At 48.6% G+C, this 25,377-nt stretch overlaps 1 protein-coding gene across 4 annotated transcripts; it reads right to left on the bottom strand.

Moving 5' to 3' along the window:
• Positions 1 to 45: 45 nt before the first annotated feature.
• On the bottom strand, positions 46 to 23,522 carry srgap1b (SLIT-ROBO Rho GTPase activating protein 1b). Of its 4 annotated transcripts, none has more exons than XM_035528209.1 (23): positions 23,217 to 23,522; positions 22,941 to 23,125; positions 17,058 to 17,253; positions 15,178 to 15,340; positions 13,552 to 13,614; positions 11,847 to 12,023; positions 11,251 to 11,379; positions 9,859 to 10,080; positions 9,542 to 9,643; positions 8,647 to 8,844; positions 8,201 to 8,285; positions 7,829 to 7,856; positions 7,515 to 7,545; positions 7,365 to 7,425; positions 7,185 to 7,262; positions 6,726 to 6,860; positions 6,156 to 6,261; positions 5,337 to 5,561; positions 4,770 to 4,849; positions 4,453 to 4,630; positions 4,065 to 4,199; positions 3,175 to 3,547; positions 46 to 2,753 (listed from the first exon to the last, which is right to left on the bottom strand). In XM_035528209.1, exons 2-23 carry the CDS (start codon positions 23,005 to 23,007, stop codon positions 2,343 to 2,345), a joined length of 3,243 nt encoding a protein of 1,080 aa, XP_035384102.1. In that variant the 5' UTR covers positions 23,008 to 23,125; positions 23,217 to 23,522; the 3' UTR covers positions 46 to 2,342. The 4 variants fall into 4 exon arrangements, 3 of the variants coding, with proteins under 3 accessions (XP_035384102.1, XP_035384101.1, XP_035384103.1); XR_004776312.1 differs by having other exon boundaries at positions 698 to 713; positions 855 to 2,753; positions 22,941 to 23,522; XM_035528208.1 differs by having other exon boundaries at positions 22,941 to 23,522.
• Between the last annotated feature and the right edge of the window lie 1,855 nt (positions 23,523 to 25,377).

The raw sequence follows: 25,377 nt of genomic DNA on the forward strand, positions 1-25,377 counted from the left end.
TGGGTGTGGAAAACAGGGCACCTGACGCTAGAGTGAGGCATAGGAACTTACTTTATTTCAAAGACATTCAGTTTTGACACCTTTTTAAAATGCACTGGAACATGATAAATGCTACATGCCAAATACAATCCTATACATGAAAGTGCAACGTCACAATGAATTAAATGTACATATTTATGGTTCCTTTGATGGTGAAATGTTTGGAAAGAGCTCTATTCGGATCATTTCATTCTCGGAACGACGCTTCAGAGAAAGACAGGAGCACGCATTCTTAGCAGAACAGGCTCCTCCGCACAACATACACCCTGAAAGGCACTTTCGCGTGAAAAAACACAGCGTGTGTGGGTGGGGAAGAGTGTGTGTGAGATGGAGCAGGAAAGGGAAAGTTTAGAGCGGTGTGGAGTGGCAGCAAATGCAGGGGCACGCGCGCACACACACACACACACACACACACGGCATCACGCGAGAGAGCACCAGACTTTAAAAAGAAAATACATCTATACCCACACAATCAATAAATAAGTATAAAATATTGCAGGTAGAAAAAAGCAAAGAGGAACAATTAGGGAAGTGAATCATTTTGTTTGTGCATAAAAAGTGAAAACATGGCTGTTTGGTTGACTCATGACGCTTGCAATCAGATGCTGATCTCTGTCTGTTGACACAATCTCTCTCCATCACGCACGCACACACACACACACACACACACACACCTGCATATGGTTCACATTCTGCGTTACTGCACATCCTCAGTTCACTCGTTCTCACTCTCGCCGCAGGCATGCATAATCCATTTACCCTTCAACACTTCACCCAAGACCTAGAACCAGGCACCATGAATCTGCTGAATGAACACACACACACACACACACACACACACACACACACACACACACACACACACACAAGAGAGCCCGTTAAGCTTGAACTATTAAAGTGTGTTCACAAGAGAGTCTGCTATAGACCTTCGGCACACGCACACACGCCCAAACACACTGGAAGTACAGGCCGAACATCAGAATGGTCGATCGCTGCTGCACCTCTAACGGAGCAGCAGTGGCAGAACGGAAGCGTTACCATGACAACCCGAGGGAAGGCGTGGCCCAGTTGCTGAGGTCATGCTTGTTCAAGCTTGTTCTGACCCACCGGTCTTGACGATGCCTTCTACTTCTGTCCTTTCCTTTGCCATGACCCAGTGTACAGGTAGATCCAATTCCACAGCAAGTGCCATTTAAAATCTCATTAAAGCTATAAGTACACATGGGCCCTCAGAATGTCTGGCCTGTGCCCCTCCTCTAGCATCCAATCAGGCCTCGGGTTGCCTTTTCACGGTAAAAGGGGGAGGTTTATCTGGTGATAAAGGCTTGGTGTGGTATTGGAGTGAAAAACGTGGAACATTCACCTAAAAGGAGCACTATGTAGTATTTCGACTGCCTGTCAGGTTCCCAGCTGGCTGATTGACATGGCTTTTTGCAGCATCCGAATATGATGAATTCTGCATTCAACCACATTCTAGAAAAAGGCAATTCCCTATGGGTTACAGAATATAAAATTACACACCAACCACCATAATGTTACAATAGTTTTTTTTGTTGTTTTTTTTTGTTGTTTTTTTAAACAGAAAATTCTACTTACTGCTCCTTTAAATACATTCGGCGTTCGTTAACTCGCTGCTGCTCTCTCTGGGTGGCGAGGTGCAGTGCGTGACTTTAAATCTACATGGACTATCAAGACACCCAACATTCTATATGAGAACAACCCTTTTCTCATGAGGCACCTGTGTCACTTCCTACAACTAAGGTAATCGACTTAAAAAACATCAAAGAAAAGCAGCAGCAACTTTTAAGAATGGCCCTGCTTTTAGCAGGGAAGACACATCCCTTTGTTGTAATAAGGCCTAGCAAAATCAAAGCACTAAAAATACATTGCACCTAAGGAGGACTCAAAAAACTACGTTTCCCACAGCTGGACATCTGAAAAACGGAATGACAGTACTTCACGTACACAAAATCTCAAGCAGTCTCTCCGCCGTCTCTGAATGTGTTCGTCATAAATGTATCTACACACACACACACACACACAGTTAAGTCCTAGTCACTTTAGAGGTTATGCGCACACACACACACACACACACACACACACCACCCTGACAACACATTAAGTGATTATAATATCATAGACTAAATCTATCTGACGGCTCTTGCGTGCAAGCTAGCCATCAGCCATACCGTTGTGTTCATTATTAGCAGAATCACCCTGTCTGACCTTCTGCAGCTGTGATCCAGTCCTCGGGCTCAGAGCGGACCCTGTTTCTTCCAGTTGGACCCCGTGTGGGACTGAGCTCACATAGTGCCTGATTTGTCGGAGGGGAAGCTCGGGGGCGGGCCAGGGGACTGCTGCGTGGGCGGGGGGTTGGCTTTGGGGAGCACGGACGGCTTGGGTCGGAGAGCGGGGGGGCGGAGGGTCACGCCCATGCGGGGCGAGGCGGTGGGCAGAAAGGTGGCGGGGGGCTCGTTGGGGCAGCGGCGTGAGGAAGGACCCGGCAGGGGCGGGAGGGGGTTGTGGGGGCTCAGGGGGCTGGGGGAGTCAGACGGGCTGGACAGCGTGGACGGGGTGGAGCCGGACGGCAGGGACGGGCTGCTCTTCACCTGCTCCAGAGTGTCGAGCACCAGGTCTGGCGCCGCCGACTTCCCGTTCTGCCTCTCCAGCTCACGCAGCTCGCTCAGGGCCAGGCTCATGGTCTCCTCGATGTCCTGCATGAGCCAACACACACACACATATACACACACACACACACACACACACACACACACACACACACACAGTCACGCGCGCAGACACTCGCAGGGCTATGGTCATGAGTTTGAACACACACAGCGGCAAGGGACAGCCATTGTAAGCAGGTGACCCGTGTCTACCCATCTGGACACAGATCACTGGGCACAGACACTACACACAATAATCCCCAAATATATGATGTAACGTTTAGCGTCAGTTTTCATGGGATTTGTTTTGTGTTAATATTGTTTAGTTAATATTTTTTATATCAATATTGTTAATATTGTTTCAGGGCCCGACTACACTGACTGCATCATTGTGTGTGTGTGTGTGTGTGTGTGTGTGTGTGTGTGTGTGTGTGTGTGTGTGTTGTGTGTGTGTGTGTCCATCACTGACCTGCGCCATGGTGTGTGGGTTGAGCTTGCGTGCCCACTGCTCAGGGACTCCGCAGTGCAGGGCAGATGGAGACTGGCGGATGGGCGGGCTCTCCCGCTCCCTGCGAAGGGACTCGTGGCGGCTAACGCTGGAGGTCAGCGTGCCGTTGGTGGCGATGGGGGCGGGGGCAGGCCCAGGTGGGTGAGCGCCACGGCGACGCAGTAGTTCTGGGCTGTCCTGGGGCCCCGTGTGCGCCCGCAGCAGCTCCCGTGGGCTGAAGTGACCCGTCACCGTGACGGTCACGGGCGGGGAGCTGCGCTCCAGGCCGTTGCCGTGGCCATCACCGAGGCGACCGGGGACACGTCGCAGAAGAGCCTCCGTCCGTTTTCTGTGACTGGAATATAACAATACAGAACCAGTGGTGAGGGAGATGATGAAGATGATGATGGATCAAATAATGAAATAAAGGTTTGGAACTAGAGAGCAGTTTGAACCCTGGAGGGAGTCTGCAGGAAACTTCTGCTCAGATAAAAGCCCTGTGTATGGTGTATAGTGATTGTGCATATATATGTGTGTGTGTGTGTGTGTGTGTGTGTGTGTGTGTGTGTGTGTTTAATAGTGTGAAACATATAACTCAACTTGCATTTCTAGCTAGGTGGAATTTCCTATCTTCACAGCTGCTCTCAGACAGATAAACCATGTCTGGATGAACCATGTCTTGGAATGTGTGTGTGTGTGTTTGTGTGTGCACATGTGCATGTGTGTCTGATTGCCTGTGACTAAGAGTTCACACACTTTTCTTCTCTCACTCCAATCCCTGATTTAGAAGAGACTTGAGCATGCATAGATATAGAGAGCAAGACAAAGACGTGTGTGTGTGTGGGTGTGGGTGTGTGCACGCACGCACACACCGACTGATGAAGGTTTCTGGCAGTCGTGGTTCGGTGGGGGAGGTCAAGGACCTCCTGGAGCTCACTTCGTCTGACGGCATGCTGCTGACCTCACTGTCGGCCTTCTGACTCAGTGTGTCCGACATGGCCTCGTCCCTGAGAGCACAGCGCACAGTCAGTTCAAGCCTCCGTCTGGCCACCTCCATTAACCAGTTAATAGTTCAACCAACGTCCAAATTACTCAAATAATTAGAATCCATCAGATTCATCACTACTCAAGCAATTGATGAGTGAATCTGTGAGACCAAAAATCACAGGATAATCAATAATGCAAGTAAAATCAAGAAAACGCAGAACATTCAAGTAGACATACCGGATGTGGTGTGTGTGTGTGTGTGTGTGCACTCACTCCTGCAGTGTGATGTACTGGTGTGGTATGAGGCCGTCGGTGCCATTGTGTTGCCCCTCCCACCAGTCCTCTGAGGCTCTCTGGAAGAGCAGTAGCAGTGCACCCTTCTTAAAGGACAGCTCGCGGCCAGAGCGGCCCACGTAGTCAAACTTGGCCACGGCCTCCACGGGTTCACCTTCTGGGATACGTGGAAAAAGCACTGCGCTCACATGACATCCGGAAAACACACCTCTTTATCCCGAACGAAGAAAGCATTAAACGTGAATGAGTGAGCAGAACAAGGCGGCGTGGTGTGTGCGCGCGCGTTCGTGCGTTACCCTCTTCACTGGTCTGCGTCTCAGTGCCGCCCTCCTGTTCTCCCTCCTCAAACACTCCAGGCTCACTGTAGGGACTCTCACTGGGGGCGAGAGAGTGAAAGGAACAGAAGGGACTTGAGTTAGTCAAACCTGGATCAAATCAAACCCTTGGAACAGCGTGAATTCATTCACAACAAGTAGAATAAAACCATAAAGGTCTACAACAAAAATGTTATTTGTATAGAACATTCTAAAGGGGCGTCAACCAAGCAGCTGCACAATTTGGTCAATTTGGTCAGCTGCACAATTTGGACAGCTAAAGGCAAACACTAGAAGAATAATCAAAATGAGGGAGAAAGTGACCAAAAAAGGTACAAAAGCTTGAGAAAATAAGTAGGTTTTTACATGACACTAGATAACAAGGACACAAATACATAACAAATAAAAAACGAACAAGACAAATTCCCTGAAAAATGTTACTTATACACCTTCATTCCTCATGCATACACCCAGAACATCACATCACCGCACACACCCCACACACACACACACACACACACACACACACACACACACACACACACACACCAGTACTCTGTGCTGCTCATGCACTTCTCATAGACAGGACCCTCGAGCTCCTTGGCGTCGGGGAAGATGGTCTCGTGGTGGATGATGATGGTCTTGATGACCTCGTTGACGTGGGCCTGGCAGGAGACCTGGTCCAGCAGGTCTGGCGTGGGCATGAGAGTCGGGCCGAAGCAGATGGCCAGGTTCCCAGGATCCATCATGTTCTCGTCACTGTACTGGGAGAGGCTGGGGGACAGACGCGCAGCTTAATCACACGCATGCCTGAGCTCCCAGAAAACACGGATACGTGTTCTAGGGGTTGGAATGCACGCATCGCTCAGGGGCAGAAAATGGAGTTAGAACTTGAGTCACAGTCGAATCAGAGCTTAGAGGTCTTTAATATGAATGGATGAAAATACTCGGTGTTCCTTTCTCCAGGATGAACGGAGCTGCGTTTATCGGAGAATGCAAGGAAGGCTGATGGTGAGATCGCCAAGCATCTCACACCTTTTCTCTTTTCACCTCTACCCATCCTTTCACACACACACACACACACACACACACACACACACACCCCTCTCCCTCTCTCTCTCCCTCCCTCTCTCTCCTTCTCTCGACACAGAAGACAGAGTCGTTTTAATTTCCGGTGTGAAGCCTGGTACCTAGTTTTAGCCACATCTCTCTACTCAAGAGACATTTTCTCTGTCAACAGCGATGACTGTGTGCATGTGTGACAAAGCAGATAAAATGTGTATTTTTAGAAGTAGGTACGCATTCAGGTATGTGTGGGTACACGCGCGCGCGCGCGCGCGAGTTTGTGAGCGCGTGTGTGTCACTCACTGGTTGAGGAATGCAAAAAGGTATCTCATTATAACAAGAGTAGGGCGTGGTGATGCCATCAGGATTTTCCGGACAGAGAGTGCCCGCTCGTACAGATTCTCCGTGCCTGCCAGGAGGTTTGAAAATACAGTCATGTGAAGGTTTGACTTTCAGTCTTATTTAGCAAGGTGACCGACACACTGACATTGAGCACAACACCCTTTGCCATAGTATGGCCATTCTAAGCACAAGTCTTTGGTTTAGAACTACATGGACATTTGTCTAGGTATAGAGCTGGAATTTTTTTTATAGTTTTGTTTCTTGAAGCTCAGATGTATACAGTGTTTGGCAGTATGTATTTTGTGGGAAAAAAGGAAAAGGATAACACATTCATACACAGGAAACCTATGTTTCACACACACACACACACACGTTTTTCTGTCCCCACACACGCACAGCCCAGCTGCCCCAAGTCCCCGGGAACCTGAAGAATTTAGCACCCTGTCATATCCTGAATTCCTGAATGCTCTCTCTTTCCACACACACACACACACACACACACACACACACAAAACATGAGAGCAGACTCACGGACGCAGGCGATGAGGTCGTTGAACTTCTCTTTGGGAAAGAGTGAGTTGTCCAGGTTGCGGAAATACATCTTCAACACGCCTGCCACCGAATTGATGTCGTGGTTGTTCTCTTCATCTGTCAGAGGGTCGTTTCCTGGGAAACAGGACGATGGGAGGTTCTCCATAGCTACAAGCATTCCGAAATTGCACAAAGCGTGCGATGACTAAGCTTTGTTAAAGAACCAGTGCGTGTGTGTAGCGAGGTGATGATAAGCCTCTTTACAACACCGCACAAGTGCGCCAGATGCACACCCTTCTTCCTTCTGTTTTGTGGTCAGAAGGCGCTTTCCAACAAACAGAGCATACGTTTACACCGCTCTGCTGACGTGTGGGAAAGTACGAATATAGTCTTGCAGCACATGTATACACACACACACACACACACACACACACACAGTGCAGGCATGGACCTACAAACCTCGCTCAAAAGAGTTCTTGATGTCATTGACCTCCACCTGAGAGCCAGACACTCTGAAGATACCCTGGTGCTGTAAACCTGAGGAGGAAATCACAGCAGTATGCTTCAGTATGGTTGTGTGGGTGAGTGTGTGTGTGTGTGTGTGTGTGTGTGTGTGTGTTTTCACAAACCAAAGCTCACCGTAGAGGTTAATGTAGCGGATGCAGCTCTCCACTATTGGCGGAATGGCCTTCCCAGAGTCCTGCACACAAACGACACACCCAGCACTGAGAGCAGGTCAAGGCCATGCGAAGAACAGTAAAAGGAGAAGAGCACAGACAGCCACGCTACCTGGTTCCTACTGTGGGAGTTCCGGCGACGGCTATAGGAGGGGACACACGCGCGTGCACACACGCGCGCGCACACACACGCACGCACACACACGCACGCACACACACGCACGCACACACGCACACACGCACGCACACACGCGCGCACACGCACAATATTAATGGATAAAGTAGAAAGCACACATACAGGCAGACAGAGAAACAGACAGACAGGCAGGCAGGCAGGCAGGCAGGCAGACAGGCACACAGGCGAACAAACAGTGAGCCACAGTCACAGACAGCCAGACTGACAGAGAGCGAAAGGCTTGCTCTTACCTGGTCGTCATTATATCTGCTCTGTACCCTGTGGACAAAAACAACATTTTAAAAGTCTCCCTGTACCATTTACCGTCACAGATGCTGAGATTTAGACAGACACAGAGAAGGATGGTGAGGGGCTGAATATTTTTTTTAAGGAGACAAGAACATTTATCCCAGAAGGAACGTTAGCGCGAATGTCAGGGAAAGGAAAAAGTGACAAAAAAAATAACTGAAAGCACGTATGTAATGCAGAGAGGAGTTGACGGTTTGGGCACGGAGGTGTGATGCGCTCACACATCCAGACACGCGCTACAGCCAGGAGTCGAGGGTGGGATCTAACTCGACAGATCTCCGGGTTTAACAGCAGCCGCATGCTCGTCAACCCACCCTCAGCGATGCTCCTCTTCAGGAGGTCATGCTTCGCTTGCAGTTTGGAGATGAGGTTGCTGCCTTCCAGGTACTCCTTCAGTTTCTGTGGGGCACACACACACACACATTCAGTCAATATTAATGCGATCAGGACTGATAATTAGTGGTCTAATTACTCCAGGCAAGCACACAGCCATCCCTCAGTGGATAAACCAGGAGCCTGCAGACACCCTGACAGTGGAGATTAAGGCTCTGGTCTATGGCCTGGCCCACCCAGTGGGTGGTGTGCAGGACTGCCCTGCCATCTTTCTTCAAATTACACCTCACAACCCCCTTTTAAGACCCTCTTATTTTCAGATACAATTCAATACATTGTACCAGCACTGTGTGTGTGTGTGTGTGTGTGTGTGTGTGTGTGTGTGTGTGTGTGTGTGTGAGAGAGAGAGAGCCGGAAGGGCGCTCACAGTGAAGTAGAAGAGCTCCGTCTCCTGTTGGTTGGCGCGTCTCTTTGCCAGGCTGGGTTTGCTGAGGTACGTGTCCGACACACTGGATTTGACCGATTCCGTGGAGCGGCTGTGCTGAAAGCTCTCAGACACGTCGTAGTCCTCCATGTTCAGCATGTCCTGGATGGTGCTCAGAGTGGCCTCCGACGTCTTCTTGACCTGGATGAGGAAGAGGGAGGAGCCACATCACACACACACACACACACCTTTTACATGAACAAATACAGTGTGCAAATGCAGTGTGTATACTGCTGAAGATGTACTGACATCAGCTGGAAGTGTACCCCGAGGCAGGAGCCTCGGGGAATGTTTGTGTGTGTGTGTGTGTGTGTGCGCGCACACACACACACACACACACACGATGGAGAATCTCACTGCTGGGATAAAGCTTTCATCAGCACTTTAGTTCTGCCCTTAGCTCAGCAAGAGCTGTAGGAAACAGCTGGCCTGCCACTAGTAAGCCAACAAGCAGTCTCTCCAACAGTAAGAGAAGGAAATGTGTGTGTGTGTATACACACGTTTGCATGCATGTGTGGGATTTGAATTTTATTTTAAATAAAAAAAAGCATACATATACATATACATCATATGTATAGTACACAAGTGTACCTGTGTATACATGAGTGTCTATTTGTGTGTACATGGGTGTCTGTGTATGTAAGTGTGTGCATGTACATGAGTGTTTGTGTGCATGTGTGTGTGTACATGGGTGTCTGTGTATGGATGTGATGCAGTGTGCCCAGATACAGAGATGATAGAGGTTTGGAGGAATGAGCAGAACATGAGTGCCTGTCATCTCATTCTTTTATTCTTTGGGAGAACTGCAAGTGCTTTTGTACGCGTGTGTGTGTGTTACCTCCTCATTCTCGATCTTCAGCGTGGAAAGACGAGACTGGAGCTGCTGGTAGCGGAGCAGGAGCTCAGCCTGCACCTGTGGCACCGCTGTGATCTGATTCACCTGCACACACACACACACACACACACACACGTCCAACCAAACCAAAAGACACAAAAACATATTTAAACCTGGCACACAGAGACAGTGAACTCCACAGCCTTTTATTTTATTTATTTTTATCAGTGCCTTGCTCCCCAAAACCCAAGCTGCAATCATTTTGAAGAGTTCAGGACCTATAAAACCATAAAGCAAATGGTCACTAGATGGCGCCTGACCTGGTCACCCATATGGGGTTGGTATGTGAAGCGAGCTGGGGGAGTGAAAGCAGTTGGGTGTGTCTCCATGAAGCGCTGGCGGTCGCTACGGGGGTCCAGGCTCTCTACTGCCCCCTCCAGGATGTCCAGGCCCTCGTGACGGGACGTCTCTAGACTGTACTCCGCCGACAGGTACGTACGCAGAGCCCGACTCAGACTGGCGTGGTAGCCCAGGTCACAGCACTGGCAAACACACACAAACGCACATGCCAACAACACTCACAGGTTATGCACTTTAATATGATTAAATTCTTTTAAAAAAATACACTTATGAAAGGAACACACACAAATAAGTGGCTTGGTATAGTGTACAGAGTATTCACTCAAAAGGTTGATTATCTCCACTGGAGGAGAGAGAGCGATTTGTTTTCACAAATCTAGTTCTTTGAGGTTAATTCAGATCGGGGGTTTTTGCAATCCCTCCCTGATACCCTCTGCCACACACACACACACACACACACACACACACACACACACACACACACACACACACACACACACACACACCACACACACGCTGGTCCTCTTTCTGTGTTTTTCTCAGCTGTGGAGGTAAGTGAGAATGACCTCTATGAAGGTCAGAAAGATGCTGCCGATATAAACTGCTGACCACACAGAGCCTGCTGCTAGCTCTAATGATGAAAACACACTTGAGACAGGGCTTGGCCTGGCAGAGTGTGTGTGTGTGTGTGTGTGTCTGGCATACTTGGGCAGGGGTGTGTGGGTGTGTTTATTTTTGTACATGGGCTTGCTGTGACTTTTACTTTGGCATATGTTGTGTACAACTGAGTGGGAGAAAAGTTTGTTGTGTCCCAGTGCGTCAGCCCCTCCCCCTCCTCCAGTGCGTCAGCCCCTCCCCCTCCTCCAGTGCGTCAGCCCCTCCCCTTCCCCCAGTGCGTCAGCCCCTCCCCTTCCCCCAGTGCGTCAGCCCCTCCCCTTCCCCCAGTGCGTCAGCCCCTCCCCCTCCTCCAGTGCGTCAGCCCCTCCCCTTCCCCCAGTGCGTCAGCCCCTCCCCCTCCCCCAGTGCGTCAGCCCCTCCCCTTCCCCCGGTGCGTCAGCCCCTCCCCTTCCCCCGGTGCGTCAGCCCCTCCCCCTCCAGCTATTGTCACTGCTGCTTGCAGTTACACCGTGTGCACCATGTGCATACAGCGGCGGCGGCTGTGTGTGTGTAATTAAAACCTTACATCCTGCCCCATCCTCTGTATTTGTCCCTAATTAAAGAATTATAGATTCTTCTAATTACTGAGTATTAATCAGGACGGCAATTCTTCTGAGAGCTCAACAACAGCGAACCAAACCAGGCGACGCTCGAGACAACCCCACCCGACCCCCAGGCAGCAGTGTCACACTCACGTCAATCAAGTGGGACAGGTCCTGGACGTAGTACTTGAACAGCGCTGCATTGGTGGCTTCCAGAGTTAACAGGTACTCGTTCCTCGCCTTCATAACCTTCAGCTTGTTCTCCGAGTACTTGGCCTGACGCTGAGAAGGGAGAGAGAGAGAGAGAGAGAGAGAGAGAGAGAGAGAGAGAGAGAGAGAGAGAGAGAGAGAGAGAGAGAGGGAGCTTTTACATGTTCATAACCAATTGTCAATGCTTCTAGTCCCATTCAAATAATCCCCTTTTTTAAGTCGGAAGGACACGCGCGCATGTACGTAAAGCTAGCCTGGCGTGCAGGGACGTGACGTGCTAGCGTGGAGCGTTCGCCTGTGAAACACAGCAGCAACTCAGTGTCTCACACACAGAGGACACTTTCAGCACATCCGACACATTTACCGTTACGATTAATGCATCTGGCAGACTCTCTGATCCAGAGCGACATACACTTTTAAACCGTGTTACAGAAATAGGCAAGTACAGCGTTAGGACTCGTGCCCAAGGACGGGGACCGCCCCCTGGTCCCCCACGGGAGAGGCAGCACGGTTAGCCGCTACAGCGTGGGACAAGCTACCTTCTCCTTCATCTTCTGGATCTTGCGGGCAGCGTTGCGGCGCTGGTGACGTTCCTCGTGACGCAGGCCGAAGACCTCGCCCCCGCGGCCCTGCCGCTCTCCCTGACGCTCCGCCTCCTTCAGCTTGGTCTCGGCGCTCAGTGTCTCGCTGTGGTACATGTGGTAGGTCTTCATCACCTGGAGAGGGGGCGGATAGGGAGGGGCCATGGCATGAGGACGGCCACGCCCACCAGGCGCGAGGCGGAAACACGACGGGCTCCGAGTTTGTGCAACCCTGGGTGTAGGCCGACCCAAACGCAGGCCCCCGGCTCACATCTGGAGACGAGTAACTGAGCAGTTCAAACAGAAGTCAGTCCTGCCCACATCTGTAGCACTTCACATGCCCACAGTGAGGAAATCACACAGTTATGCACCATCCATTTTACAGAGGCAATTTGGGTGTTTAATGGCTGTCATGTGTGTGCATTTTGGAGTATGTGGATATATACTTGTGTGTGTGTGTGTGTGTGTGTGTGTGTGTGTGTGTGAGAGAAAGAATGACAATGGTTGCTACATGAAAATAATAACCATTGTTTCACAATAGACCGTGCTGTGATGGAGTTATGATGCATTCCTAATTAGGACACACAAACACGCACACGCACACACCTCACGAGTGCTGCAAATGCCATGTGAATATGCATCTTCTCACATCCGGAGTCTGTGTTTTGTGTGTGAGCAGGCAAGTCTGTCCATCTGCTACAGTGAAGACAGAAGCCCACGTCAACAGAACACTGGGTGGGTTTTTCCGATGGTGTTCAGGCTGAGTTTCTTCCCTGTGTCTGTTCTGCGCTCCCCTGGTACACAGCAGCCGGGCCATCGCAGCCAACGGGCACCACACACACACACCTCCGTTTAACAGGGTTTATTTATTCAAGAGCTGCTCGGTTGTATAGCGTCGAGCTCAAGTTCAGGTCACGTGTTCAGGCCAGAGTTTGGCCAGCGGTAGGGAAGTTGGCATTGTTCTAATGACACAGGAACCTGGAAGGTGTGTGTGTGTGTGTGCGCGTGCGCGCGCATGTCTCTCTCAGGCTGCCGTACTTCAGGACAGAAGAGGTCAAAGGTGGAGATACAAATGTCGTGTCCAGAAAGTAAAGCCCGTCGCAGTGCAACACGGGCACGGCGCAGCACAAGTACGGGATGACAGAACGCGCGAATGAAAGATTGATGAGATGGAAGGAGGCAGAGATCGAGGAACAAAAGCGGAAAGTGAGTGGGAGGCTCGAGTACCGATGGAACGATAAAACGGGAGAGAGAGAGAGAGAGAGAGAGGGAGAGAAGGGGAGAGAGGGAGAGAAGGGGAGAGAGAGAGAGAGAGAGAGAGAGAAGGGGAGAGAGAGAGAGAGGGAGAGAAGGGGAGAGAGAGAGGGAGAGAAGGGGAGAGAGAGAGGGAGAGAAAGGGAGAGAGAGAGAGAGAGAGAGGGAGAGAAGAGGAGAGAGAGAGAGAGAGAGAGAGAGAGAGAGAGGGAGAGAGGGGGAGGGAGAGAGAAGGGGAGACTGGAGAGGCAGACTGAAATCACGATCATAAAGACATGCAGGGGAGAAAGATAAGATGAATGTGTGTGTGTGTGTGTGTGTGTGTGCGTGTTTGTGCGCATGTGTGTGTCTGTTTGTGGTGTGTGTGTGCGCGCGTGTGTGAATGTGTGTGTTCTGAAAGAAGACTCACCGTGTACAGTTCATTAAGAATCTTCATCAGGTCCTCCTGCAGCTGGAAAGTGATCTCTTTACTCTGTAGATGGAGTGTTTAAGAGGAGAAGACACAAAGGGCACGTCTGGGTCAAACTCATATCTACAGAAATCACACACCGGTCTTTGTGACACCTGATCTACACGGAGTGGACAGATCAAAGGCTGCGTCCAGAGCGGTTCCCGTAAATGCCGCTTTATTGTACTTACGTGCCCGGCTCTGTTCAGATTTGGAGCCGAGATGGCAGGCTACGCTATTTGTGAGAACCTGTGCATTGAGCCACGATGCTATTTGGCAAAGTTCAGTTTAGTTCATAGGTGACATATTACTAGATTGCAACTAAATCCGAAGGCCAATGACATGGTTTGCAGTGTCATCCCATATACAGACAAGAATTAGAAGTGTCTCACTTCTTATAACATTGCAATAAATTCCAAAAACAGAGCAGGATCTTGTACTTCACCATTCAGAATATGCTACTTCCGTAAGCTAATTTTCTAGTTCTTTACTACTATTTTACTATTTATTTATAAGTTTTATTATGCTTTATGTTTCAAAATGTGATTGCCATATTTATTTTTAGATCATGTCATAAAAGAACGCAGCAGTAGTAACATAAACGCTACAGCTGGGGCTGGGGTTTGGACCTCAGCTCAGCTCCGTGATGTTCCTCCTCACTGAGGTGATCATCTGGGTCTGCACTGGAGGTGAAGGAGGACACGTACTCCCTCTCCAGCCAATCAGATGTCTGTTTGGTTGCGGTATGTTAATGGGTGGCGATTGGCCTGCGAACGCGGCGGTGGCGGCTACACAACGTTTTGGCATTTATAACCCCCAGAAACGAGCGCTCCCACACTGGGAGCAACAGGCAGAAGCTCAGTAATAAAATCTGACTTAAAAGGGCTGCTTTGAAGAAATCTACCACCACCATAAAAACAAGGTGAACGCAATGCAGGGAACAAACGAAGATTATTAAGAGCAACCTTGAAACCAGCTTCTGAGTAGCAGCTGATACGACGGAAAAAGGGAATTCAGGGAGACCATTTCCTCTTAATCAGTCCTCCTTTGGCTGCTTTGTCCTTCCTGTACATATGCAGCAACAGAGGCTGCGAAAGCACTTCAGACGCTCCTCATTCCGGCACCCAAGCCGTGCAGTGGAGGTTTATCCCGACGGCGCGGTGAGACGGCTGAGGCGTCAGGACAGGAACTTCAGGGCCCATAAATAAACCAGCTGCCATGCAGGGGTTTACATAGGCAGGCATGGCCCATCAATGATGAACTTTGAATCTACCTGAAAACGAAACTCTTACGGATTCGTGCAGAGTCTGGTGAGACACTAGCGCAGCTTCTGCTTCCAAATCTACCCCACTCCGAAATCCTCCTTGGCACCTCTTATCATGGAAACGAGTGGCTCAAGTTTACTGTGTGGCCAGCCAGTTCCATTTTACACAAGAAGGAGCTGGTGTCACTCTGAAGCTGCGCCATTATTAGAAATGTCGTGTTATTATTTCATGCGTTATGTTGTATAATATGTTGAATTCCACCCCCCGAGTACCGTCGGTAATGCGGTGCGTGCTCCCTGACTCCTGTGCGAGGTGCTCTCACCTTCTTAAGGAGGCGTGTGTTGTCTTCACTGACGTGGGAGATGCGCGTGATGACGTTATTGAGGTAGAGGTCGCTGAGGGTGGCGTGGTCCTTGCTCTCCCGTCGCACCTGGTTTAGCAGGAGGTACCAGCAGTTCACTGGGGAGAGCAAGTTCTGGTCCTTCCTGGAACGAACATCAAGAGCCAGCCATGAGGGCCAGGGTGCGGGAACAGGAGAGACAATACAGCCAGGAATACCATGGACAAACATCACCTTCGACATCACAGCTAAAAGAAGCTAAAAACAGAACCACACACAAGATATGCAACAATATTTGGGATGAAAACTAGGTATCCCAGGCTTCCTTTGGTGCTCTCTAAATTACACTTGCATGCTCTTGTAGTGTAATGAAGGTTTTAGTTAATATTGCAAGAACGTGGTAAGAGCACCCCCTCCCAGTAACCACAGTAACGGGGCTGTATGGCATGCCGTGTGGTCTTCCAATCTGCCATTTCCTAACGCTGCTTGGCGGTCATGCCTTGCAAGTCTTCCACAAGCCAGTAATGCCCCGGGATAGCGCCGGCTTTTAAAGAGATTCCTCACTGTGCCCGACTGCACTGAGCTGGTTTAGGAGAGGAGACGCCATGATGGAGGTTTGCCCGCCATCCAGAGGACCCTGATCACAGCTTTCTCAGGAAGCTGCGGAAACGTGTCCCTGTCCAGATGAACCCTGTGTGTGACATCCTTTAGTCTAGAAGGCCTCAAATCCGGACCCCCGAATCCAAAATCCAGCCGTGGATTTTGTAACCACTACCAGTTTGTCACAGAAATCTGGCTATTCAAATAACAGCTCTCAAAGTCCAGGTCCTACAGATTTTCTTGGTGTCAGGTGTGAGGAGTTACATCTCCTATTCAGTTCGCTCCAATAGATTAAAAAATCCAGACCAGAAGTTGTATTACAGATCCGGAGTTGATTATTTCTGCTGTAGATGGCACAAGAAGAACCTTCAAACGTTCCGGGCATGACCAGTATGATAAATGACCTCAGTGGTCAGAAGCCTGCCATCCTGCTCATATACGCTGTGAGAAAAAACAATAACAGGAACAGCAGCTGACCTGGTTTCCACGTCACTGCTTCTTTCCAGTTCCTGTATCCTGAAGCCGCTAATAAGATAGATGGGTCCAAGCTACACGAAGAGATAAAAACTATCTAATTAATTAAAATACACCCCATTTTGAGAAGTATTCACTTGAGTCTTCTAGAGTTCCTCTCGTGCCAGTCTGACCCAGTTTTCCTTTGAGAATATTGATCACATACAGCCACCTGGAGAGGTAGATGCCTGGGCACCATTTTGTTTCACCGACAGGAGTCTTACACATTAGGAAAGACCGGCAGAACCACAATAGGAAGCCATTTTAGAACATAGAGAATCCACTAACTAGTAACAGCTCTCTGCAGGCATCCAGTGGGACAACCCTGCAAGGACCAGCAGAACACTAGCACCTAGTGAATGACTAGCACAACCAAAGAGGAGAGAGAGAGAGAGAACAAACACGATTTGTTGGTCTCTTACTGTCCTCTCACTCTCTTACTCCCTCGGTCCTTTTATTTTTTGCTTCAGAATGCTGTCTGCATTAACACACACACACACACACACACACACACTTCTTATTCTTTCCCTTCCAGTAAGATGAAGGACTAGCTAGGCCAATGGCTGATATATTGCGAGCATTACCCGTGTGAACAATGATCAAAAATAGAAAGAAGAAATTGAGATAGAGGAGAGAAAAAGGAAGAGAGAGAGAGAGGGACGAGTAAAGAGAAACAAAAGCAGCGGATCTGTATCTGCACACCCAACCGTCAAGAGCAAAGGTTCTCATTGGTCCTTGGCGCCGCTCACTTGTATTGCTGGTGGTCCTTGGTGCTGCGCGTCTTGGCCATGAAGCGCTCGGCGAGCTTCTCCAGGTTACGGGAGTAATCGCTCTCGATCTCGGCTTTCTTACGGAAGAAGTCCTGCAGGTCCTGAAGCAGCTGCACCCGCATCTCCGTCTGCTGCTCCAGACATTTCTGCTGCTCCACCAGCTGAGAGCGGATCTCTGCTCACACACACACACACACACACACACACACACACACACACACACACACACACACACACACAAAAACAAAAACACACACACCAGGAAATAAGGAAACTGGATATAGGTGACCAAGAATTCCTGATGTTAGTAAGACAGGTTTAAACAGAAGGGTTCGGTGATATTGAAGATGCTTGTGCTCGCGTCTGCGTTCTGCAGAACTCCGCAGGGCATGCGATGGGGTGAAGGGTCTCTGGCTTGCCGAGAAGCTCCGTGTTCAGCTCTCGAAAGCAAAAGGGCAGATTTTCCGCCTCTCCCATCCCTGCACAACACTCCGCCATCACAACTCGCCGCCGTTACCAAGACAACAGGCACTGGATATCCCGTGGGGATTAATGCGCATGTGTGTGCGCGCACGCGCGTGTGTGTGTGTGTGTATGGGGAAACATTCCAGAGTCTTCCTCGCTCCTCTTTGCTACACACCTGCTTATCCATGGTTCTACTCCGTGCCCCCCCCCCGACCCACTCCCTCTCCAACAGACCAACTGCTTAATGTCACAGTGCCACCCTGTTTCTACAAGCCCAGTCTCTGGGACGAGGTGGCTGGCAGCCTGCGTGTGCCACGTGGGAGGGTACGTGTGGGACAGCGGGTGGCCAAGCCAGCGTCAGAGAGCGATTGTGTTAATCCTAAACGTGCATTCCATCCTCACGTCCACTGTGAAGGCGACGATGGAGCGAACCAGACTACGGGTGCGTGGCCGTAATGAAGCCAAGAACGATCGTTTGGACAGAGTGCCAGCCATACGAGTTGTGCTGGTCGACTCCACTACATGCCCCTCTGGACACCAGTCTGGTGCTGGGACAGGCTTCGATGATACAGGAACTGTCGCCTGCGAGAGGCTACCCTGAACCCGTTTCGCTGCACAGCAGATACGCTCCTGGCACGCACCAGACTTTTCTTGAGGATGCTCAAGTTCGTCCCTTAAGCAAGCTGGTTTAGTTTCTGGTATCGTCTCACAGATTCGGGTTGGATTTTAGGAGAAGCTAGTGGTGAAATGTCACACAGGGATTCTCACTTAAGACTTACAATCAATATATATATATATGTGTGTCATGCTCTTTAGTATGTTAAAATCCTCTGTTTGGCACATGAAATGACTACGTGGCCAGAAGTTATTTTCAAGCTTTAGGTTATGTATGCACATGTAAAGACACATGAAATGGAAACCTGCCTGCACAGGAATTTAGAAAAAATGAATAGATTTGTATATTTGCAAAGCTCGCCTTACAACATTCCAGTCATATTTACGTTATTATTACTGAAAATCAACCGTCTGTGGAGCAACTGCGCAGTTTTATTTTTGATTTTTTCTAGTAAAAATGATTTTTTTTGGATAAACATCAGGCTTGCTTTTTCTGAAGTCAGTTAAGTTGCTCATATTTGACCTTTGAACTTGTGACCCATGTTAGCTTGTCTGATACCTTGAGGCGTGTGCAGGAGCCTGGCCCAGACTGTCGCCATGGCAACAAGGCATCTGCTCTTCAACTTGAGAGTGAGAGAGTGTAGGCAGTACAACACCATTAACATCCCCCCCCCCAAAGGTACCACATCCTGAACCTACACACATCCAGACTTCCTCTCAGTCTTTCCCCTTTATACTCATCTCCTTATCACCACTCTGTTTTCTTCTTATTTGCTTTGCCCTCTGTCTCTCCACATTCATCATAAGTGAATTAAATTCTTAATCCCCCCCCCCGCCAAGCCTCCCTCCCTCCCTCCCTCACAGGCTGGCGTATGGGCTGTCTCAAGAATCATCAGCATCATATACCACAGTGGTGCTGCAGCGCACAAGTGTGCGAGGGTGTGGGTGAGGCCACATGACGGACTGCCGCGCATCACACAAACGCTGTTAACGGCAGGAAATCACATTCCGATCACTCGTTTGCAGACAGAAAAGAGTGAAAAAGGAAAGAAAGATGAGAAAATAAAACAAAGAGAGAAACCATGGCCCATTTGCACCAGTTCGCCAGGTTTTAACACACTCTCATTCATTTCAATGCAAAACATTTTTGTGAAATCTTTACTATACCTTCATGCCAGAGATGAATAAAACTGTCTCCATGGGTCTAGTGCATGCTGAGCTTTGAATTTTTGAGTAATTTGTTTAGACTCATAAAAGCCATCTGGTTGTCACCTCAGTGCACACACTGCTAACACTGCTGTCTCTTCTGCTTGTGCCTCAAATAATCCCAGAATGCTTCAAATCGTTGTTACATTAAAAGGAAAAAATATTAAGACCACAGTTTTACCAATCCTGTGCTTTGCCTTTTCACAGCTTGGCAAAAAGCTGAATTGGCTGTAGTGGAGAGACTGATATGGCGCGTTTACTCTTCAGCCGCCTACTGGTACGCGCTCCAGAGAGCCTGCACCTACTGTTAGGGCGCGCCTTCAGAAGAACGGCTGGCTCTGGCACGTTGTACAGTCGAACAGAGGGAGTCAGACTGGCACTGTTCACTACCAAGGCTGTGAAAAGGCTTGACTTGACAGCCATAGGTCCCGCCTATGCTTTAGGGACTGACCCATCTGCATGCATCTCCTCAAACATGCCCGGTGTGGGGTCACGCGTTCGGTCATGAAGAAGTGCCCATTTCCTCTAGAGTTCCATGACCAATGTGCAGACTCCACGGGCAGATCAACGGTCAGCTGAAGAACTTCCAGAAACTGGACTGGTCACATGGCCTGAAGTACAGTTTCAAGTGTCACTCTGCCTTCAACATCAATGGGTGTATACAGTCCACAGGGTCAGAAATAGATTATAGAAATGGATTGATATTTATACTTGATTAATGAGACATGGAGAACTTACTTAAAATATACACACCAAAGCTCACTGTAAACCTGTACTCCCCTAGAGAAAACCGATGGTAAAACATCTGCCGTTTCGTTTATCAACTACTCATTGCCGAATTCTGTTTATTCCACAGGAAAGAGGGCACAAATTGTGGACCCACGTGAAGAACAGACAAGTACTTTTCTGGGTGTGTTTTGCTGCTCTCTCCTTCTCTGTTTTATCAGACAGAACTCAAACACGCATCCATGCAGTGATTTGCCCCTCGCTGCTGGTCCTCGTCTGCCTCTCAGTACTGGGTTATCTAGAGTGAACAGTCATACCACGGTGCTGCTAAACGATCGTCCATCTCATCACTATGCCTCTCGCCCACTGAGCGCATGGTAGTGCATCTAAATAAAACTGATGTTCTGTTCAGGCTCTTCAACGCCACGCTCCTCATCAGGGACTGGGCTGGCACTCTACACTCCAATTCCCCTTAAGGGCTTGATGTGATAAATACATGGAGTAATGTGTACTATAAAAATGTAGTGTACATTCAGAAGTGTGACCAGCAGTACAGTGGGAAATTTGGTAGCTGTCCCAGTCAACGTTTGAAATTGATTTATGAACGTGTCATAATGATGATGGAATTAATGGTGTTTAAACTCCAGAAATGATTAAGAACCTTTAAATAATGAAAGTTAAAAGCTACGCTCTGCACATCTCTGCAAGTCTGCTATGTATGAGAATGTGTCGTGTGAGCATTTGCGCATGTGTGTGCGCGTGCGAGGGTGTGCATGCTTGCAGTGTGTGTGTAAGAGACTGTGTGCATACATGCGTGTGTGCATGTTTCCCATGAGAACGCAGGCATTTGAGCTGGACAGCATCCAGTGTTGCAACCCAACATCAAATCTCATTACAAGCGAGCGGACTACAACAGAGCAATACAGCAGAGTGTTACCGAGCCTATCTCTCTCTCACACACACACACACACCTACCTCACAGAAGGGTGGGTGTAGCTCCCATGTGTCCCCACATTTACTGGATACACTTCTCACTGTCGTGCTGCTTCTTGCTGATAGGGCAAATATGTGCCTTTATAATTAAATACCCACAGCACAATGACACACATACACTGGGCTTGCTAATGTGATACTGGGTATCTAATTCAGAACCTACTTGAATCAGCATGTTTGAGCAATAGTCTGTCCGTCTGTGCCTGTATGTGTGTGTGTGTGTAGGAGAAAACTATTCGTGTGTCAGGTGCCAAAGTCACACTCCCTGCTTACCTCTCCACTTCCTCCTAGTGAGAAACCCATTTCCTGTGCGGGCACAGGCAGGTTGGGCGGTGGCCAAATGGCAGGGTGCATATGGGTCTGCGCTGGGGAAATCCAGCAGAACGCGCACACGCACAAACCCGGTTCCCTTTAAGGAGCTACCTCACGGCTCCCAGCAGGACTCAAGCCACACACACACACACACACACACACACACACACACACCTTCTATCAGGCTGTGCAAAGCAAAGGCACAAAGGAAAGGTTACCAGCACAGCACCCCTCACAGACAGCCAAACAGCAAAACTCAAGTGGCCCCACGGCACACACCCACATCTCGCCCTGCGTGAGGGCACAGCACAGGGAAACAGAATGCTGTAGTGTAGGACAGATGCTAGAGCCTATGAGTAAGAATGTGTGTGGTTGCTGAAATTAGCAGCACTGCCCCTTGTGACCATAAATCACTCATCTCGCCAACCTGCTCATAGTTAATCCACTGCAAGGGCTGTGGCATGCTCACACACACACACACACACACACACACACACACACACACACACAACTACGTGTGCTCCATACTAAACAGTATTAGCACTGCAGTGAGAGGATTCCCTGATCCTCCTGTCTGTGCTCTGTGAAACACACACACACACCCGTCAGAAACCCCAGTCCCCTATGGACAGACACACAGACTGGCTGGTGGCCAGGTATCCATGGAAACGAACACAGTGCAGCAAAAGCCTGTTGCCAGTGTTTGGTAATAAGGGAACACACCGACTAGCACATCTGACACACACACACGCACGCACGCACTGCACGTGTGTTCTGATGGATTAGAGAAATAAAATACACAACATCGTTTCGATTTATATATGCAGTTGACGGGCTGTTATTAAATACAAGGTTGAAGCCTAGAGCAGAGTCGCACATTCACGAACAAAGTGCCGATTTGCTGATCCAACAGATACAAAACGCTCCATATTCAAGGAGTTAATGCAAAATTAACGACACGCTATTCGGTAAACATTCACACGGTCAATACAAGGTCAAGAAATCAGCGCAAACCAACAAGCCAAATGTTATCGCCCATCATGAATAGCGCTGGATGGACCCGATACTGCGCCACCCTAAACCCCAGCTACAGTCGGAGCAGGGCAGGCGGCGTTGCTATGGCGCCCGCACGCTGCCCGGGATTGCGCCTTATCGATTAAATCCCGTTAAATGCGCCCTGCCGTGCTTGCGCCGCCCTGCGCAAATGTGCCGGGTGGCGCACACACCGATGTCACGGTAAGGACGAGCGGGACACCAGCGACCTCGGCGCATCCTTACTGCATGGCATGAAACATGCTTTAATCAGACGTGCTCATACTTTTGCACTCGCATGACTACGAATAAAAAAAAAAAAAAAAAATTATTATTACAACTGTCATTCATAGCAGGGACACCCTGCACCGAACCAAGGAAATATGCACCATGTCAAAACAATCTATAGTCTTCAAAACCTCCACGCAAGACCCCAGCGGGAGGGGGCTGAAGGCAAGTGTGTAGCTGTCGCCAGGTAACAATCAGGTGTGTGTAAGCGGAGTTCTCCCTTACCTTTCACCTGACTCTCGTACTCCGTGAGGATTTCCTTCTCCTTTTTGAACTTGGCCGTGTTAGACATAATGGACAGTGACTGGATTCTGTCTATGCGTTCCGGACTTACTGATCCCGTCTGATCCAAACCTTCTTCCGCGGCGCGTCCCTACTGTGACCGATGCGTCATGGCGAGGCACCATCCGCTGTCAGCGGCAACAGCAGAAAATCTTAGTCCAAGATGGAAATGGCATTCAACCAAACGACCGTACTGTTTTGTCATACGTCTCACCGCACCGGTTAAAAAGTGCAATTGCAGCTCTGTCGGTTGTCACCGAGTATCCCAGGGAAGGTCCAAGTGGCACAAAAATTAAAAAGGGCGTCGTTACCGCGGCATCGCAGCCGCGCTTCGGGGCAAAGCTATGAAAGAACGGCAGAAAGTCTGTGGGCACTATCGACACACCGCACACCTTGCGTGAGAGCTACACGACAAAACACCCCCCAAAACAAATACAACCTAAATGTTCACTCACCTATCTTTGTTTATGGGAAACTGGGAGGAAGAGAATGTGTGTCTGTAAGGAATGATCACGCCTCCCTAAACAGTTTCCCACACGTTCCCGTACACTACACTGCGCTCCACACTACAGTCACTGGGCATGGGAGGACTGTGGGCGTGGAGGGGTAACTAGGCAGAATTGACAGCCACCCAACCCAATGACTGTGTTATGTGTTTACACCATTCTAGGAAACTAACGGATGGAGCGCTATTACCAATTACATGTTGATTGGTTAATTGGCGTCATTAGATGTGTTTAGTCACAACAGAGACGACGCTGAAGCAGACGGCTGGAGCGTGAAGACATGCCTCTCTCAGGAAACGCTGTCATGCATATTCAAAATATAGAACTGCTGAAAATGTAAAGTTCGCTGTGCGTTTGCAAGTGTTGTATACCAGCACAGCTTTCCACTCTTGACGCCTATGGATACGTAAATAAACAACCGACGACTAATGTAGTTAAATTAAATCTTTCAGGAATGACCATCGGTAACGTGGTAAACCAAATGCAATTTCATAAACTGCTACAATTGCTTAGTAATCAATCTGTATAATTTGATATTGTTGATCACCTACCTTAGATTTAATCTTCGTGGCTGATAGAAACACCCAGTCCCTTCAAATAATGCTCGAATGCCCTCTATTGGTAAAATGGACTAACTACAGTGAACTATAAAACTATTCCACTTTTATTTCCTACACACACATAAACACACGCAGAGTGTATTAGTGCAATGACAGCAGGGGGCGCCAGACACTGAATTCTCTGCATGTCCAGAAATGTCCCCGACCCTCGGCGGATTTGTTGTGATTGGTGTGATTTTAAAGCACATCACACCCACACTGGATCTATCGCTTACTTGTTTACCTGCTCACACTTGCTTGCATCGGTCTTCACAAGATCGTTCCACGGGCATGATTTCGATCATTTGATCATTTGTACTTTACTTGGTTATTAATACGTTTGGACACTTTGAGGTTCACCACAATTAAAATATAGAAAGTGTCTGCTTTCATTACTTTTATCTATTTTGGAGTCTTCATAAAATGCGCATAACTGAAGTTTGGGGGAGAATCTGCCAATGACAGATCTAGGTTTTTGGGTAGGAAACATATCTTGCACTGTTTGGCATGAGTAAATTCATCCTACTCCAAAACATTCTATATAACCACTAGGTTATACCTGTAAATGTCAGTGGTCCTAGAACAAAGCCTTGTGGTACACCACACATTATTTTCATACAAAGAATTCGACACTTACGCTTACAAAGGGACAGTCAGTCAGATACAATCTATTAGTGATCAGCTTTTAAATGTAAATGGTGTGTGTGCCACTCCCATATAAAGCCTTACTTTTAATACTGTTAATCATTTTGATACCTTACTTTTGGTACATTGTAGTTCATGCTCCTTAACACTTTATCTCAAATGAATTTCTTAATGTTGAACATTTAACGGCTTGTTAAAAACATTTTTACTCTTTTGAAGATTTATACTTTTATGGAAGTGGAAGATCTGTGTATGTCTGCTCCTGGTATTTACAGGTACAGAAGAAAACACCCAGCAGACTAAGATGTCTGGCATTGTCATAGTAACTGGAATTCTCACAGCCTTATTAATCATTAACCAGTGAAATTCCAAAATAGAATTGTTTCATCAGGACAGTCAATATCCTGCATGCGTTATGGTTTGTGTATATATTGTCCAGGTCTCAGACCCAAAGAGATCCACAGCCCAGAGCAGCACTTTCATGATTCTCCTCCTCAGATCCACACTGAAGCCTTTACAAAGCGGTTCTCTTCTGTGGTTGGACTCCACTTCACTTATTGTTGACCTTTTCTTCCTCTCCTGACTACAGTGTGCATCGTCAGCTAGCGAGGAACCAAAATACTGAAATTC

The sequence above is a fragment of the Electrophorus electricus genome, chromosome 7, assembly GCF_013358815.1.
Source record: "Electrophorus electricus isolate fEleEle1 chromosome 7, fEleEle1.pri, whole genome shotgun sequence".
In the NCBI taxonomy this organism is placed as follows: domain Eukaryota; kingdom Metazoa; phylum Chordata; class Actinopteri; order Gymnotiformes; family Gymnotidae; genus Electrophorus; species Electrophorus electricus.